Genomic DNA, 14,445 nt, shown 5'->3' with positions numbered 1-14,445 from the left:
GAGCTCCCAGGGTCTAAACCACCAGCCTGGGAGCAAATAGGGAAGGACTCATGGCTCCAGCTGTATATGTAGAGGAGGATGGCCTTGGTCCCATGAAGGCTGGATGCCCAGTGTGGGGGAATTCAAGGGTGTGGGGATGATTGGGGGCACATCCTTATAGAATCAGGAGGAGGGGGGATGGGATAGGTGGTTCCTGGGCGGGGGAGTGGGGGAATGGGGTAAGGAGATAACTATCTGAAATGTAAATAAAATATCCAATTAACAAAGAAGACACATACAAATAAATAATAAACTCCTTTTACTTGTTTGTTTGTCACAGAGTCTCACTATGTAGCCTTGGCTGCCCTTGAGCTCAGAGACAGGCCTGCCTCTGCCTCTCCAATGCTAGAACTAAAGGTGTGCTGTGAAAAACAGCAAAAAGAAGTGGTGGGGGGCGCTTTTCTTAATTGTTATGATTTGCGCTCTGTGCAATGACCATGGCCAGTTAGGTTCCAACACTTTCAAATGGTTTCTAATGCCTAGACTTCAATTTGTTTGCTTTTTGCCTCATAAGGAAGTGGTTACCAGGAGATGGTCATATTTGGCAGCTATAGGACAAGGTGTGAGGAACCAAGACAAGATGGAGAACTGGAAACTGTAAAGATTGACTAAGCCCCGATTCAGAAGAGTAGCTGAATAGCGAGGCATGTAGCTCAGTCCAGTGCTTGCCTACCATGCACTTTGTGCACGGCTCAATCCCCAGCACAGCAGAAACTGGACATGGTGCCCACGTCTACAATCTAGCCCTTGAGAGGTTCAGGCAGGAGGATCAGAAGTTTGAGGTCATCCTCAGCTACTTGTGGAGTTGGAGGCAGCCTGGGATACGTGAGATACTGCTTCAAAAACCAAAATAGCAAGGCAAGACAGTGCAAGTCTTTAATCTCAGTATTGTAAAGGCAGAGGCAGGAAGAAATCTGAATTCTAGATCAGCAAGTTCCAGGCTAGCCAGGGCTACATAATGAGACCATGTTTAGAAAAAAAAAAAAAGTTGCTGACATGGAAGTGTAATCATGCACTACTTGTGTGTAGTACTGGGAATCAAACCCTGGGCTTTGTCCACAGTCAGCAAACATTCTACCACTAAAGTACCCTCCTTTCCTGTCCACTATGTAAGTATAAACGACCTTATGCTTATTCATTTAATATCAAACATCTATTGCAACCATGTTGCAGAGGACCTGGATTCGATTCCCAGAACCATCTTGCTTTCATAAATAATATTACTATGTACATTCATATATAAGTAAATGTTGGATGGTTTTTTTTTTTTAATTCTTTTGGGGATACATAACTAGACTGCTATGTTTATTAGCTATTTTGATTTTTTTTTTTAAGATTTATTTATTTTACTTATATGAGTACACTGTAGCTGTCTTCAGACACACCAGAAAAGTGCATCGGTTCTCATGACAGATGGTTGTGAGCCACCATGTGGTTGCCGGGAATTGAACTCAGGACCTCTAGGAAGAGCAGTCAGTGCTCTTAACCACTGAGCCATCTCTCCAGCCCGCTACTTTGATTTCTTAAGGAAGCCATGAACTTTCTCCTAAGCAGCTGTGCCGTGTTGCACTCCTACTTTGAGGGCACTGACGTAGAGGTGACCTCCATTCACACTGTATTAGGCTGTGTCTCCACATATCCCATTGTTACTGCTGATGGCCGTGAGATAAATGCTAAGAGATTCTGGTATTGTAATCACTATGACCCATCACCAGCAAATTGCTCAATCTTGCTGAGTATCTGTGTCGCCTTAGAAGCATGTAATCTAACCACTACCTGACAATAAAGTTACTAGCAGTGGGAAGGTGAGAGGAATCTGGATGGCCAGTAATAAGAAAACTGCCACAGTTATAATAAACATGTACGATACTTTTTACTGGGACAATTACCAGTCGTATTTTAAACAATGCTGAGGAAAATGCCTCTATATTTGTGCTGCACGCTCTCATTTCCATTTTGGCATCTCCCCTCTTGGTTATCACAATCATCGTAAGTGATGATAAACCAAAGTGGCCAGAAGCAAATCCATTTCCTCTCTGCCAGTCCTTCACACATGGCTCTCCCCAGGTGTCCCTAGCTCAGTGAGAAAGCACCCTCTTTCTCCTTCCCCACCTTTCCTCTGTCTCCTTTCCAATCTATTTCAGAAGCATGTTAGTACCATTTCCGGGTTCCCTCTCCACTCCCAACACTTCCCGCCATTCTCCCTGAGGGCGTTCACTGCTTGAGACAACTGTCTCCTGAATGATGACCTCCCAGACCCTCTCCCTACTTCCCAAGTCAGTTCTTTCTGAAACACAGAGTAATGGCCAAACATTCTCCAATCTGATCAAACCTTGCCCCTACTTAAACCTCTTCCATGGTTTCTTTTACTGTTTATAGATAAAATACAAATGCCCAGGAGTTCTATGTGATCAGGACTTCTCCCCTGTCTGGTAATGTGGACACCGGGTCAGGTTTAATTATTTGCCAGTGCCCTCCCCACCCACCCACACCCACACTAAGCCAATATCCTTAAATGTTAGTCAAACATTTGTCTTAAAGCAGACAGACAGAAGTTTCTTTTAAAAACAGATTCATTTACCAGTTCACTTCCTGAAGCCAAGGTGGAGTCAACATTCTAAAGGAGCCCTTTTTTTTTTTTTTTTTTTTTTGGTTCTGGAGACTGAACCAAGTACCTCCCATATGTCAGGCAAGCAGCACTCTACCCCTGAGCTATAGTCCAGTTCCTGAAATAATCTGGTAGACTTCTCACATCTCTTGTGATTTGTATTCTCTCCTCAGCAATGTAAGAAGAGGGGAGAGCAAGAAAGGGGTGGGGGAGAAGCTATGAGAAGCACATTGTGAAGATTTTTATTCAAGTAACAGGAAAAGCACTTGTTTGTGAAACTATTTGTGCCACATACTATTTCCTGAAATTTGAAAACTTTCAGCCACCCAGGACTAGAATACACAGTGCATCGTGGTAGGGAAGTCAGGGCAGCAACAACAGGAGGGGGCTGGTCACACTGACTCCGTCATCAGGAAACAGAGAGGCATGGATATTGTATATTGTGCTAAGCTTGCTTTCCATTTTATTCTGTCCAAGACTCCAGCCCATGAAATACTAATGTCCCCATACAGGGTGGGTCTTCTCACCTCAGTTAACCTGTAAACCCTTACAGGCATGTCGAAGGATTTCTCTCCATGATGATTCTAAATCCCATCAAAGGGACAATCAAAATCAACCATTACAGTAAAATATGGACAAATATCTATCTGATATTTATCTACCTCACCAGATTGCATTTCTTATCAGGTTAAAGCCGTCTTTATTTAGGCCTGTTTAGATCAAGTCTTACTTTGTTCTTCAGACTGGCCTCCAAATTTTGGTTGCTCAGAAGATCCTTTGCCTCTGAGATTGCCTCTGGAGAGACTGCTCAGAGGCTAAGAGCTCCGGCTGCTCCTCTGACCCAGGTGCACTCTCTAGCACTCATGCTGGCTCAGAACCATCTCTAACTCTGGTTCCAGGAGCTCTCATGTCCTCTCTGGCTTCCTGTGGCCCGAGACAGACACATAATACAGAGGCACAAAGGGAAGCACAACAGCCACACACACATCTCAGTTAAAAGCCCCACTACTTTAAATCTCCAGAGTATTGAGGACCATAGAACCTGGCACGGTGGCACGCAACTGTAATCTCAGAGTTTTCAAGGCAGAGGCAGGGAGACTGATGCCAGTTCAAGGTCTGCTGTACTTTGGAGTGAGTTCCAGGCCTGTTACGGCTGCAGAATGAGAGCCTGTCTCAAAAACGACAAAGAAAACAAAATGACAAAGTTGTTGGGACTGCTTGTTGAATCACTATTTATGAAATACCTAGCCTGGCAAATGTTCACAAATGACTTTAAGCAGCTTATTGAAACAATCTAGCACTACCATAGACGGGCAAAAAACACGAATGCAAATAGTAATCCTCAGATGAGCAGAGAAAAAGCATTTTAAAAAAGTGTGTGTATATTTTACCTACATGTATGTCTGCACACCACATGCATGCAGTGACTGAGGGGGCCAAAAGAGGATGTCAGATCTCCTGAAACTGGAATTATAGACAGTTGTTAGGTATTTTATGAGCTTCAAGAATGGAACTTGGGTCCTCTGGAAGAGTAGTCAATGTTCTTAACCACTGAACCATCTCTCTGGACCCTAAAGATGTCTGTTGCTGTTGTTTTTCAAGACAAAGTTTCTCTGTGTTACCCTGGCTATCCTGGAACTCACTCTGTAGATCAGGCTGGCCTGGAATTCAGAGATCTACTTGCCTCTGCCTCCTGAGTGCTGGTATTAACGGTGTGTCCCACCATCACCTGGCTCTCTAAAAATTTTTAATTATATTTCTTTTAAAATTCTGCTTGGTTCTTTGAATCATTAAGAATGTGTTGCTAGAGCCAGGTGTGGTGGTGCACGCCTTTAATCCCAGCACTCAGGAGGCAGAGGCAGGTGGTTCTCTGTGAATTCAAGGCCAGCCTGGTCTACAGAGTGAGTTTTAGGACAGCAGGGCTGCTAAGCAGAAGAACCCTGTCTCAAAAAGAAAAAAAAAAAATGTATAGCATGTGGTGAGAGAGGCAAAGTGCTTGTCTAGTGTGCACAGAGTCATGATTTTGATCGATAGTACCACATAATTTGGAGATACAAGCCAGTAATCTAGTAGGAAGATCAGAAATTCAAGGTCTTCCTGTATGGGCAACATGGTGCCTTATGCCCTGGACTGGAGAGATGGCTGGGACGTGCTGCTCTCCCACAGGAGCAGAGTTCAGTTTCCAACACCCACATAGGTAGTTCGAAACACTTGAAGTTCTAGCCTTAGGGTATCTGATGTCTTCATCTAGCCTCCAAGAGAGCACCTACACACAGGTGGCAGACACACATACACAAATAAAAGTAAGAAATCTTTGATATCTTATTTCTTAAGCAAATAGCCCAATAGGGGCGTGGTGAGGCACCTGTAATCCCACTCAGGAGGCAGGAGCTGCCCACATAGCAATATGGTTTCAAACACATAGAAATTCAGAAAAACAAACAAAAGACCCTCAAAACCTTGGTAAATTCAGAGGGCCCTGGGTACTGCCAAGAAAGGGATCAGGATCAGGATGAAATGTTTTTGTTTCTAGATGGGAAAGTGCTGAACAGAGTACATTTTTGTGTGAAGTGAGAAAGCACCATCAGCAACGGAGAGCTTAGAAGCACAAGCAGAGGATGCGAAGAAGAGAGAGGTGACGCAGCCCCTGCCGGTTGGAACAGTTTCCGAAGTTCGAGGCCAACTGAACAAGAATGAGATCGTTGAGCTCCCCCGACTGCTGAGAAAGAGGGGTGGGGTTGGGGAGAATAAAGAGCGGGACTTGATTTCTGGCACACCCTGGAATACACAGCCACTGACAGCCGCGCCGAGTCCCACCCCCAAGGCGGGGCTGCGCCGGAAGAGAAACAGTCCGCCGGAAGGGGAGGGGCCACGCTCTGGAAAACCCCTTGCGCCGCTCTCACGTCAGTAGAGGGCGGAAGCGCAGACTACAGGATGCGGTTCCTGGTTGCGTTGCTCCTGCTGAGTGTCGCGGTGGCGAGTAAGGGCCCCCACCCCAGCCCATCTCACTGTCTCCCTTGCCTCCCCATTCTTCACCTTGGTGGGTGGCGTCGGGAACTGGCGTCTTTCTTGCCTGACCCGACCCTCCTCTCGCCATCTGCACCGGTTCATTCGGCCGTCACCGCTAGGCTCTTAGAAGTCAAGCCCCCCAGCCGGGCGGTGGTGGCGCAAGCCTAATCCCAGCTCTTGGGAGGCAGAGGCAGGCGGATTTCTGAGTTCGAGGCCAGCCTGGTCTACAGAGTGAGTTCCAGGACAGCCAGGACTACACAGAGAAACCCTGTCTTGAAAACAAAACAAAACAAACAAACAAAAAACAAAACAAGTCAAGCCCCCTTCTCTTCTCCCGGCCTTTTCTTCCGAGGACTTACTGCTTTTTCTGTTTCAGGAACTCTGCCATCCGACCCTCTGGGAGACACGGTCTCAGGTGAAGAGAGTCCTCCGATTCAGTCTTCCACAGATAAGGGCTCCAACCCCCTGCTTCCTGACGTTAACCAGGTAAAGACTAACAAGCAGACGGGTCAGAGGCAGAAGTCGGATAAAGAAGGCCAGGAGAAGACGACTAAGGCAACAGTTTCCAGTAAGTCGGAATCTGGTCAGCAGACAGAACTCAATTTGGGTGATTCCGAAAGGCAGCCTGAGACAACAGGTGCCAAGTCGCAGCAGCTCTCACCAGTCGACCCCAAACAAGAAAAGCCTCGTCAGAATCCCACAAAAGATTTAGGCAAGGCCTCAAAAGAGGATCCTGAGAAGCCCCCAAAAGAGGATCCTGAGAAGTCCCCAAAAGAGGATCCTGAGAAGCCCCCAAAAGAGGATCCTGAGAAGCCCCCAAAAGAGGATCCTGAGAAGTCCCCAAAAGAGGATCCTGAGAAGTCCCCAAAAGAGGATCCTCACAAGTCCCCAAAAGAGGATCCTGAGAAGTCCCCAAAAGAGGATCCTGAGAAGTCCCCAAAAGAGGATCCTGAGAAGCCCCCAAAAGAGGATCCTCACAAGGCCCCAAAAGAGGATCCTGAGAAGCCCCCAAAAGAGGATCCTGAGAAGCCCCCAAAAGAGGATCCTGACAAGGCCACCCCCAAAATCTCCTCAGATACAGAGACTCCGAAGATTGACAAAGCCCAGCTAACTGAAAAAGGACAGAAACCAACACTTACTTCCAAAACTGAATCTGGGGAAAGACTGGCAGGGGACTCTGACTTCCCTTTAAAGTCTTCAGAGCCTACAGAAGATGTGGAAACCAAGGAGACTGAAGAGGGTGATACAGAGCCAGAAGAAGGCTCACCACTTGAAGAAGAGAATGAAAAGGTGTTGGGTCCTTCCTCCAGTGAGAACCAAGAAGGGACACTTACAGATTCTATGAAGGATGAGAAGGATGACCTTTATAAGGACAATTCTGGAAACAGCAGTGCAGAGAGCAGCCACTTCTTTGCATATCTGGTGACTGCTGCCGTTCTTGTCGCTGTCCTCTATGTTGCTTACCACAACAAACGAAAGGTAAGAGGGGACTGGAATTTCCAGAGCCCTGAGTTCTTTGTGCATGGGCAGCTATCTGTCACTCATCTGCCTGTGGGCTCTGAGGATTTTAAAATCATCTTGATTTTTCCTTCGACCCTGCTAGGGCTTACAAAACTGTAAGTTTTGTAAATCATGTGTTTTTATCATGTGACCTGTTTCCTCTGAGTTCTGCTTGTAAAGTGCCAAGTTGGATGTGAATCATGACCTGACCTAATTGTGCTTCCACTCCTGTAACTTGGAATTCAGATCGCTCACAGCCTCTGTGAACCTGAGTTCTTGACATGTAGACCTCTTCCCCTTTTCCAGCCTTGAGATAGTTTACCATTTCTAGCTTCTAGTCTAGCTGTCTTCCATCTGGAGGCAGGAAGAGTATTTTCAGTTACATGGTCTCTAACACCAGAAGTATAAAGCCCAAGGACGGCTCTTCTGCAACCAACAAGAGTTAAAAGCAAACCTAGAAATTGTATAAATGTACACATCTTTAGGGTTAACATGCCACCCATGAAAAAGCTTTAGAAACAACTCTAATGACAAAATTATTGTATTTCCTAATGAGCCATGAGATTTAGAAGACAGTTTCAGTAACTTGACTTATTGAAGAGTTCAATGTGTGATAGCCATTGGGCATATGGCTCTAAAGAATGAGGGAAGAGTGTACAGTTTTCATTTTATATCTAAATGTCCATGATGAGAGTAGTCAATTAGAGAAAAGTTGTTGGAAACAATGTGTGGGAGCAAAGCATGTGTTTGTAGATAGGAAACAATCAGTAATTATTTCTCCCCACAATTAAATCATAAAGATTTCCACAGGCTTCGTCCTCCATCTCAGTCCGTACGTAGTAAGGTAGTACAGAGGATTTCGTTGTAACCAAGCCCCTTTTAAAATCTTTACAATTTATTACTTTTGTGGTGCTGGAGGTTGAACTCTGGTTACCTGCATGCTAGACAGTTGTTCTACTATAGTGCTATGTCACATGCTTTATGCAGCATTTGCCTAGTATGCACAAGGCCATGTTTGCACTCCAGCACTGAAAAGAAAGTATGTGGGGTGTGTGTGTGTAAAATTTAATAGGTTTCTTTGTAGATCTAGGTAACTGCTTCTGACTTCAGGAACGGAAGTACATCAGTACAGAGTCAAATGTTAACCTGTTTTCTTTGTCTTTCCCTCAGATTATTGCTTTTGCCCTGGAAGGAAAAAGATCGAAAGTCACTCGCAGGCCAAAGGCCAGTGACTACCAGCGTTTGAACCTAAAGGTAAGGAAGTAGAAGCCAGGCCTAGAAGGGATGTGCAGCCTCAGGTAGGCCAGTTCTGGGGATGCTGCAGCCATTGTCCCTGGCCCTTGGAGACTGCAGATAGGACCATGCATACACTGCATGTGTATCTACAAAGGTAGAGATAAAAAGACCTTTCAGTACTTTCACATTTGACAGATAAACAGATCTGCCTGGAAATGTGAATTTGTTTGTTTTCTTCCTATGTTTCCACTCAGAGGCAACACTAGCACCTGATAGTAACCCTATAAACTTTTAAATACTTTTTTCACTATTTCAGCTCTTGACACACAAATACTGTGATAAACACTGAGCATTGTGATAAAAGCCAAATCTGATTCACTGAGTATCAGAATCTATCCATCCTCATTTTGGGGAGGTCACCAAAAGCTACCAGACCACAGTTTGGGCAGCAAAGCCCTAGATCACAACTCCCTCAAAGCAGGTGAGCACAGAACCACATAGGCCTCAAGTAAACCCACCACGGGCTGGTCCTCCTGATTGTGGCCAGTCTGCCTCTGCCAGGAGAGGAGCATTTTTTCCATCCAACAGTAGCAGGAGCCGAAAAAGTTTCTCCCCACAGGTAACTGTATAGTTAGTCATGTTAGGTGGCTAACAGGCACCTGCTCTGTTCTGTTAAGCAACAGGAAGGACAGTGACAAAGAACAGTTGATGACTGAGATGGGAATGGTTCCCAGACTTCCTTCAGGGAACAGTTCACAGCAGTATAGAGTAACCCACCCAGCTCAGAACATGTGTCATGAATAGGTCAGCCTCACAGTTAGCTCTAGCTCTGCTGCTTTCCTTGATAACTGACTGGAACGATTTGCCCTCCTTAATTTTCTTTTAGTGCGAAGAAAGCAATACACATGAAAATTATTCAGAATAATATAGTAAAGTAGAAGACAGTAATTCTACCTGCCCACCATCAAATGTGGTGTATCATATGTGTGCCTGGTGCCAGTAGAGGACAGAAGAGGTAGTTGGATCCCTAGAATTGAAGTTAAGGACAGTTGTGAACCACTATGTAGGTGCTGGGAAACAAACTGCACTCCTTTGCAAGAGCAATGTGTGTTCTTAAGTGCTTAGCTTAAGTTCTCCAGCTTACTGTTTTTTTAAAAATCACCCAGTGAGTTTCATTAGGGGTTGTTCACAGAAGCATGGGCACCTTAGCAGTGGCTACCCGGCTGAAGAAAATACCTCTCACTCTCCTATCAGCAGTTAATTAGAGATGATATCTCACTGTAGCTTAAGACTCATGATATAATCTTTGCTGTCTTAAAATTCATAATCTTTCTGCCTCTGCCTGAATGCTGGGACTACAGATATGAGCCACCATGTTAGCTAAATATATGACTTTCAGGTAAATATTTTATTTCTAATTTACTTTAAAACTCACTAATGTGACTCATGCACTCTTACTAACTTTTATTATTTATTATTAACTGTTTCATGGTGATGGATGAGTTTGTCTTATTAACATATTTCCCAGAAAAAGATGTGTGTTACCAACCAAATGTGTTGTTCTCATTTCAGCTTTGATTTTTATTTTGTCTGCAAGAACCTTGTCCTCCCTGCTGATTTGTTTCCGAATCAAGAGAAATGAGAAGACTGTGACCTCCTCTGGGGTTTGGTGGCGAGTCTGGGCTGGCAGAGATGGGATTGCTTCAGGTTTTGCACCTGCACTTTGATGACATTGTCCTCTGGTGATGTTTTATTTACTTTTGTGTTCCCTTTATGCTGATGTATTCCATCATCCTTTTCCTTGGAGTGCAAGTGAAGGGAGCGTGTGGAAACATGGCTGTGACCAAAGGAAGACCTCACCTTAGGCAGGCCACACATAGCCTCTTTATCTTTGCAACTCTAGGAGCAAACTGTAGAGGTGCTTTCTAGACAAGATGTAGAAGATGTTTCTGTGGAATGCTGATGGGCAGAGATGGGGTTGAATATATATTCTCTACAGAGGTCTCAGCTGTAAACCAGACTAGCAAGTTAAAGAGTATTAAAGTCGATCCATCTGATAGTCAGTATATTTCTCTGAAAGCTTGCACTCTAGTTGTACTAGCGTAAAAGAGACTTGAGGCTTCTGAAAGTAAAGTCACTGTTCCGTGGGATTTTTTTTTTTAATATGGTGATGATCATTGAACCGGTGTGTTCTTGCATACAGTCACCCCAATAGGAACTTCCTGGAAAGGGGCAGGTTCATGGTTTGTGGAAGAAAACACATAGGAAGGATTTGGTATGCAGAAAGAGGCTTTCTACAAATTCAGTTTTGCCCTTATTGCCTGCAGAAGATAGATATTTAGAAACATTCTTCACACTCCTCCTTGCTATTGAAGATGCCCAGGGAATGAGTAAAATCTTTCCTATCCTGTCATATCTGGTCATGAAACTGTAAGAAAACAAGTAGGTTCCCTGAGATAACCGAAGATGTCTTGGATTATGCTGTGTTTTAAGTTTTATTCTGGTCTATATGTTATGCCTAAAGTGAGAAAAGTCTCAACTAATCTCAGGGATGTAGAGGGAATGAGAAGAAAAAAAAATAGAGTCCTATGCTGTTGGAGCAATGAGTCTAAAGAAGAAGTGGTCTTGCAGTGCTTTCCCCGTGCTGACTGCGGCATGCGCTTGAAGTTGACGTTTGTATTCTTAGCATTCTAGAAATAAGGTCATTGCTACTGTTTTCTCAACTGTCCACAGGTCTCCTGTTACTATTTTCCAGCCAAGAAAGAAGCCTTTTCCAGTCTCCTTCAGCTTTCCTTAACACCTCGTTAGTTCCCCACTTCCATCTTCTCTTCCTCCTTAGACTTGTACACCTCTGAATGAGCGCCTTCCCTTACAGCCTGTATGCATGCCTGTACCTGTCCTGTTTTAGTTAGCGATGCTTCTGTTACCTTCCGTCCTCTTCCTGACATTTGCAGGTTTGTCTTGATCTGTTTTCTTCCTGTTTCTCAAGGTTAGTCAGTTAACATCACCAAATTCAGCAGTTCATTTTCCCAGCTTGTAACACTTGGTAATGATGGATGCTGGGGTTTATGCATGTTGACATTCTGGGTGTCTCTTGCACATTGTCCTTTGCCTTATCTTACAGGGGTTGGGAGACGGTGCCCAGGTCTCTATTGCTTTGTCTGTCTCAATAAATCCATCCATTCTTTATCCTCTCTCTGACTCTATTTTGTTTGGCCCCCTTCCCCAAGACCCCAGTTCTGCTACATGCTAACTAAGTCAGCCACATTGTCTGGTCACACACCAGAGTTTCTCTCTTGTACCTATTACATTCAGTTTCTTTAATCATCTGAAAACTCTACACTATCAACTAATAACATTTTTATCATCACGGAAGTCCAATTTGTTTTTCCTTTTTTAAAGAAATTATATCTAGGTATACTCTCCATTAATTTTCAGGAACCAGGTGAATTGACCTTACCAGTTTTGGAAACAGTGGTCATTTCGGAATGTGCCCTCGTCTGAAGCTTCTGTCTAAAGTTGTATTCTAGACTACAGATTCCTACTCGGCTTCACTGTCCGGCACCCCATCTCTACCTCTGCCCTCATCATGTCCTTTGTATTCCAGCTGCTTGAGGTTGTTCTACGGGTAGGCTCTTCTGCCCTCCCCCTCCCCCCCAGCTTACCCAGGTCCTTGTGTTTGGAATATGCATAGAGATCCTTCCTAGATTCAACACACTTGATTGGCTTTTTCCATCCCACACTGATAGCTCTGACTGTCACCCTCATCTTGGAACTTCAGCGTGACATAGTTCTGATGTTCCATGATCTCCCCCATGAAAACAAAGCTCTGAGAGATAGCCATTGGCATTGTTATATCAGCCTTAGGCGGCAGACTTCCTGTTGGAGGTGTAGCTGAAACTGGAGCTCACATAGCTCTTCCTGGCTACTGCTTGCTAGGACCTTAGACTTGTGACTCTTGCTCTTGAAGGGCAGGAAGGAAGGTTGATTTTAGTAACGAAGATTGACAGTGAATGGACAGACGCTGAAGGATTGCCAGAGTCTATAGAGCCTCACCCTCTTTGGGCTGCTGACAGATGTCTCTGTGCTGATAGAGTACAGTGGAATTTGTTTTCACTTGAGAAGTTGCACTGAAGGAAATGGCTCCCACCAAAGAAAAGTTATTTTTAGGACTTTTTGTTGTTGTTTTGCTTTTTGAAGGTAGACTACTTGAAGCATACTTGCTAGAGTGTGTGTGGATGGTAATGGTCCAGCTGAGGTATCTACACCACGGACTGGGCTGGCATGTAAGAAGTCCATGAAGCCTCGAGTAGCACCTGTAGACTTTTCTGAGCTTGCTCTCCTGCTCAGTGTTTGGCTGAAGGGCAATATCTTAAGGGGAACCTGCTTTGGGTATAACTGTTAATAGTTTGTTTTCCTGCTATGGATTATAGAAGCCAGTTCTGGACAACAACTAACAAAATGTGCTAACATGTATTCCCCTAGAGCTCTGTACCCTTCAGAATTCCCCTGGTAGTGATGCTTGCTCTTTTGTCTTCAGGGCATGGTGTGCTTTGCCCATATCTTGAGCCATCCAAATGCAGAGAAGGGTGTGCCAAGCCCTGTGCCCTGTGAGATAGTTTCTCAAAACTGCTTACTGGGAAAATTCTGTTTGGTATTAGCTTAAGAAAGCTGTAAAGAATCAGGTGTGATGATGCATGCCTTTAATCCCAGCACTCTGGAGGCAGAGGCAGAAGGATCTCTGTGACTATGAGGCCAGCCTAGTCTAGAATACCAAGTTCAGGCAGTCAAAGTTACACAGCGATAGCTTGTCTCAAAACAAAACAAAACTGTAAAGAGATGTTGAAATTTAAATACATCATGATGACTCAGTTTTGTTTAGTTCCCTGCTCAGATGTGACTCTGTATTTTAGCTTAGAAACTGTAGTTTGAACCTCAGCTTGCATAGCATAGTAAACTACCCATGAAGCTGGCTTCCTCACACTGTTAGGAATTTAATTCAGACTACCATGTTATGTAAATGACTGAATGTTGAAATTATTTTCCTTGTCTTGTTTACCCAGCTAGATTGCCACTATAAATGTTTTGTATTTTCACCTTTTTTGTAACTTAACTGTAATGGCTTAATTTTATGTTTTTAAAGATTACTGTGGTATATAAGTATTTTTCAGTATACTTTACTGAGCTTCTGTAAATGGCATCACAGCATAGTTTTGTGTTATTATTGAACAGAAATCAATAAATTTCAGATATCAAAGCAGTGAAATGTATTATACTACATTTAAACAGACTAATATTGGTACCTGTTTAACATAAGTGAAAGGGTGTTTGTTTGTTTTTCGAGACAGGGTTTCTCTGTGTAGCCCTGGCTGTCCTGGAACTCACTCTGTAGACCAGGCTGGCCTCGAACTCAGAAATCCGCCTGCCTCTGCCTCCCAAGTGCTGGGATTAAAGGCGTGTGTCACCACCGCCCGGCAAGTGAAAGTTTTATCCACCTTTCCATTTATTCATACAGGCTGAGCACCTCTATTCTGAAATCAAAGCAAGCTTTTTAAACTATAGCATGAACTCATGTGACCGGTCAGAATGCTCAGTTTTTCAAAATATTACACAAGCTGTTGTGCTGATCTGTACATATGAAACAAGTGAACTTGTGGTTTAAGTCTAGGTACCATTCCCCAAGTTATCTCATGTGTATGCAGCTACTACAAAATCTGAAGGGATTCTGACTCCATTTTAGAAAACAATACTCAGGTTTTGGTTTGATTTGAGTTTTATTTTTCAAGACAGGGTTTCTCTGTGTAACAGAGCCCTGGCTGCCCAGGACTTACTTCATAGACCAGGCTGGCTTCAAATTCAGAGATCTGCCTTTTGAGTGCTGGGATTAAAGGCATGTGCCGCCACCACCTAGCCTAGTAACTCAGTTTTCATGTGTGCCAGCAACTCCAAATGCCATCTCTGGGCTTTGTGCACATCAGGCTTCCTGTTGGGGCCCAGTGTCTCCACTCCCATTCCCTCGCTGCCAGCCTGGCCATTCTCTAGTCAAGATGTCG

At 44.2% G+C, this 14,445-nt stretch overlaps 1 protein-coding gene across 1 annotated transcript; it reads left to right on the top strand.

The window, feature by feature from the left end:
• Nucleotides 1–5,373: 5,373 nt before the first annotated feature.
• On the top strand, nucleotides 5,374–13,652 carry Tgoln2 (trans-golgi network protein 2). The gene is made up of 4 exons (XM_034511566.2): nucleotides 5,374–5,627; nucleotides 6,033–7,135; nucleotides 8,327–8,410; nucleotides 9,965–13,652. The coding sequence occupies exons 1-4, from the start codon at nucleotides 5,582–5,584 to the stop codon at nucleotides 9,968–9,970; spliced, it is 1,239 nt and encodes a 412-aa protein (XP_034367457.1). The 5' UTR covers nucleotides 5,374–5,581; the 3' UTR covers nucleotides 9,971–13,652.
• The last annotated feature ends 793 nt before the right edge of the window (nucleotides 13,653–14,445 follow it).

This window comes from Arvicanthis niloticus, chromosome 9 (assembly GCF_011762505.2).
Source record: "Arvicanthis niloticus isolate mArvNil1 chromosome 9, mArvNil1.pat.X, whole genome shotgun sequence".
In the NCBI taxonomy this organism is placed as follows: Eukaryota; Metazoa; Chordata; class Mammalia; order Rodentia; family Muridae; genus Arvicanthis; species Arvicanthis niloticus.
Note: the sequence above shows the minus strand (reverse complement) of the source record. Positions and strands in the feature narration are given on the sequence as shown.

Bases quoted from the DNA above. Each gene is read 5' to 3' on its own strand.
- Tgoln2 (XM_034511566.2), top strand. From the start codon at position 5,582: ATGCGGTTCCTGGTTGCGTTGCTCCTGCTGAGTGTCGCGGTGGCGA. The intron at 5,628-6,032 runs GTAAGGGCCCCC...TTTCTGTTTCAG, and splicing joins GCTGAGTGTCGCGGTGGCGA to GAACTCTGCCATCCGACCCT. The intron at 7,136-8,326 runs GTAAGAGGGGAC...TCTTTCCCTCAG, and splicing joins CTTACCACAACAAACGAAAG to ATTATTGCTTTTGCCCTGGA.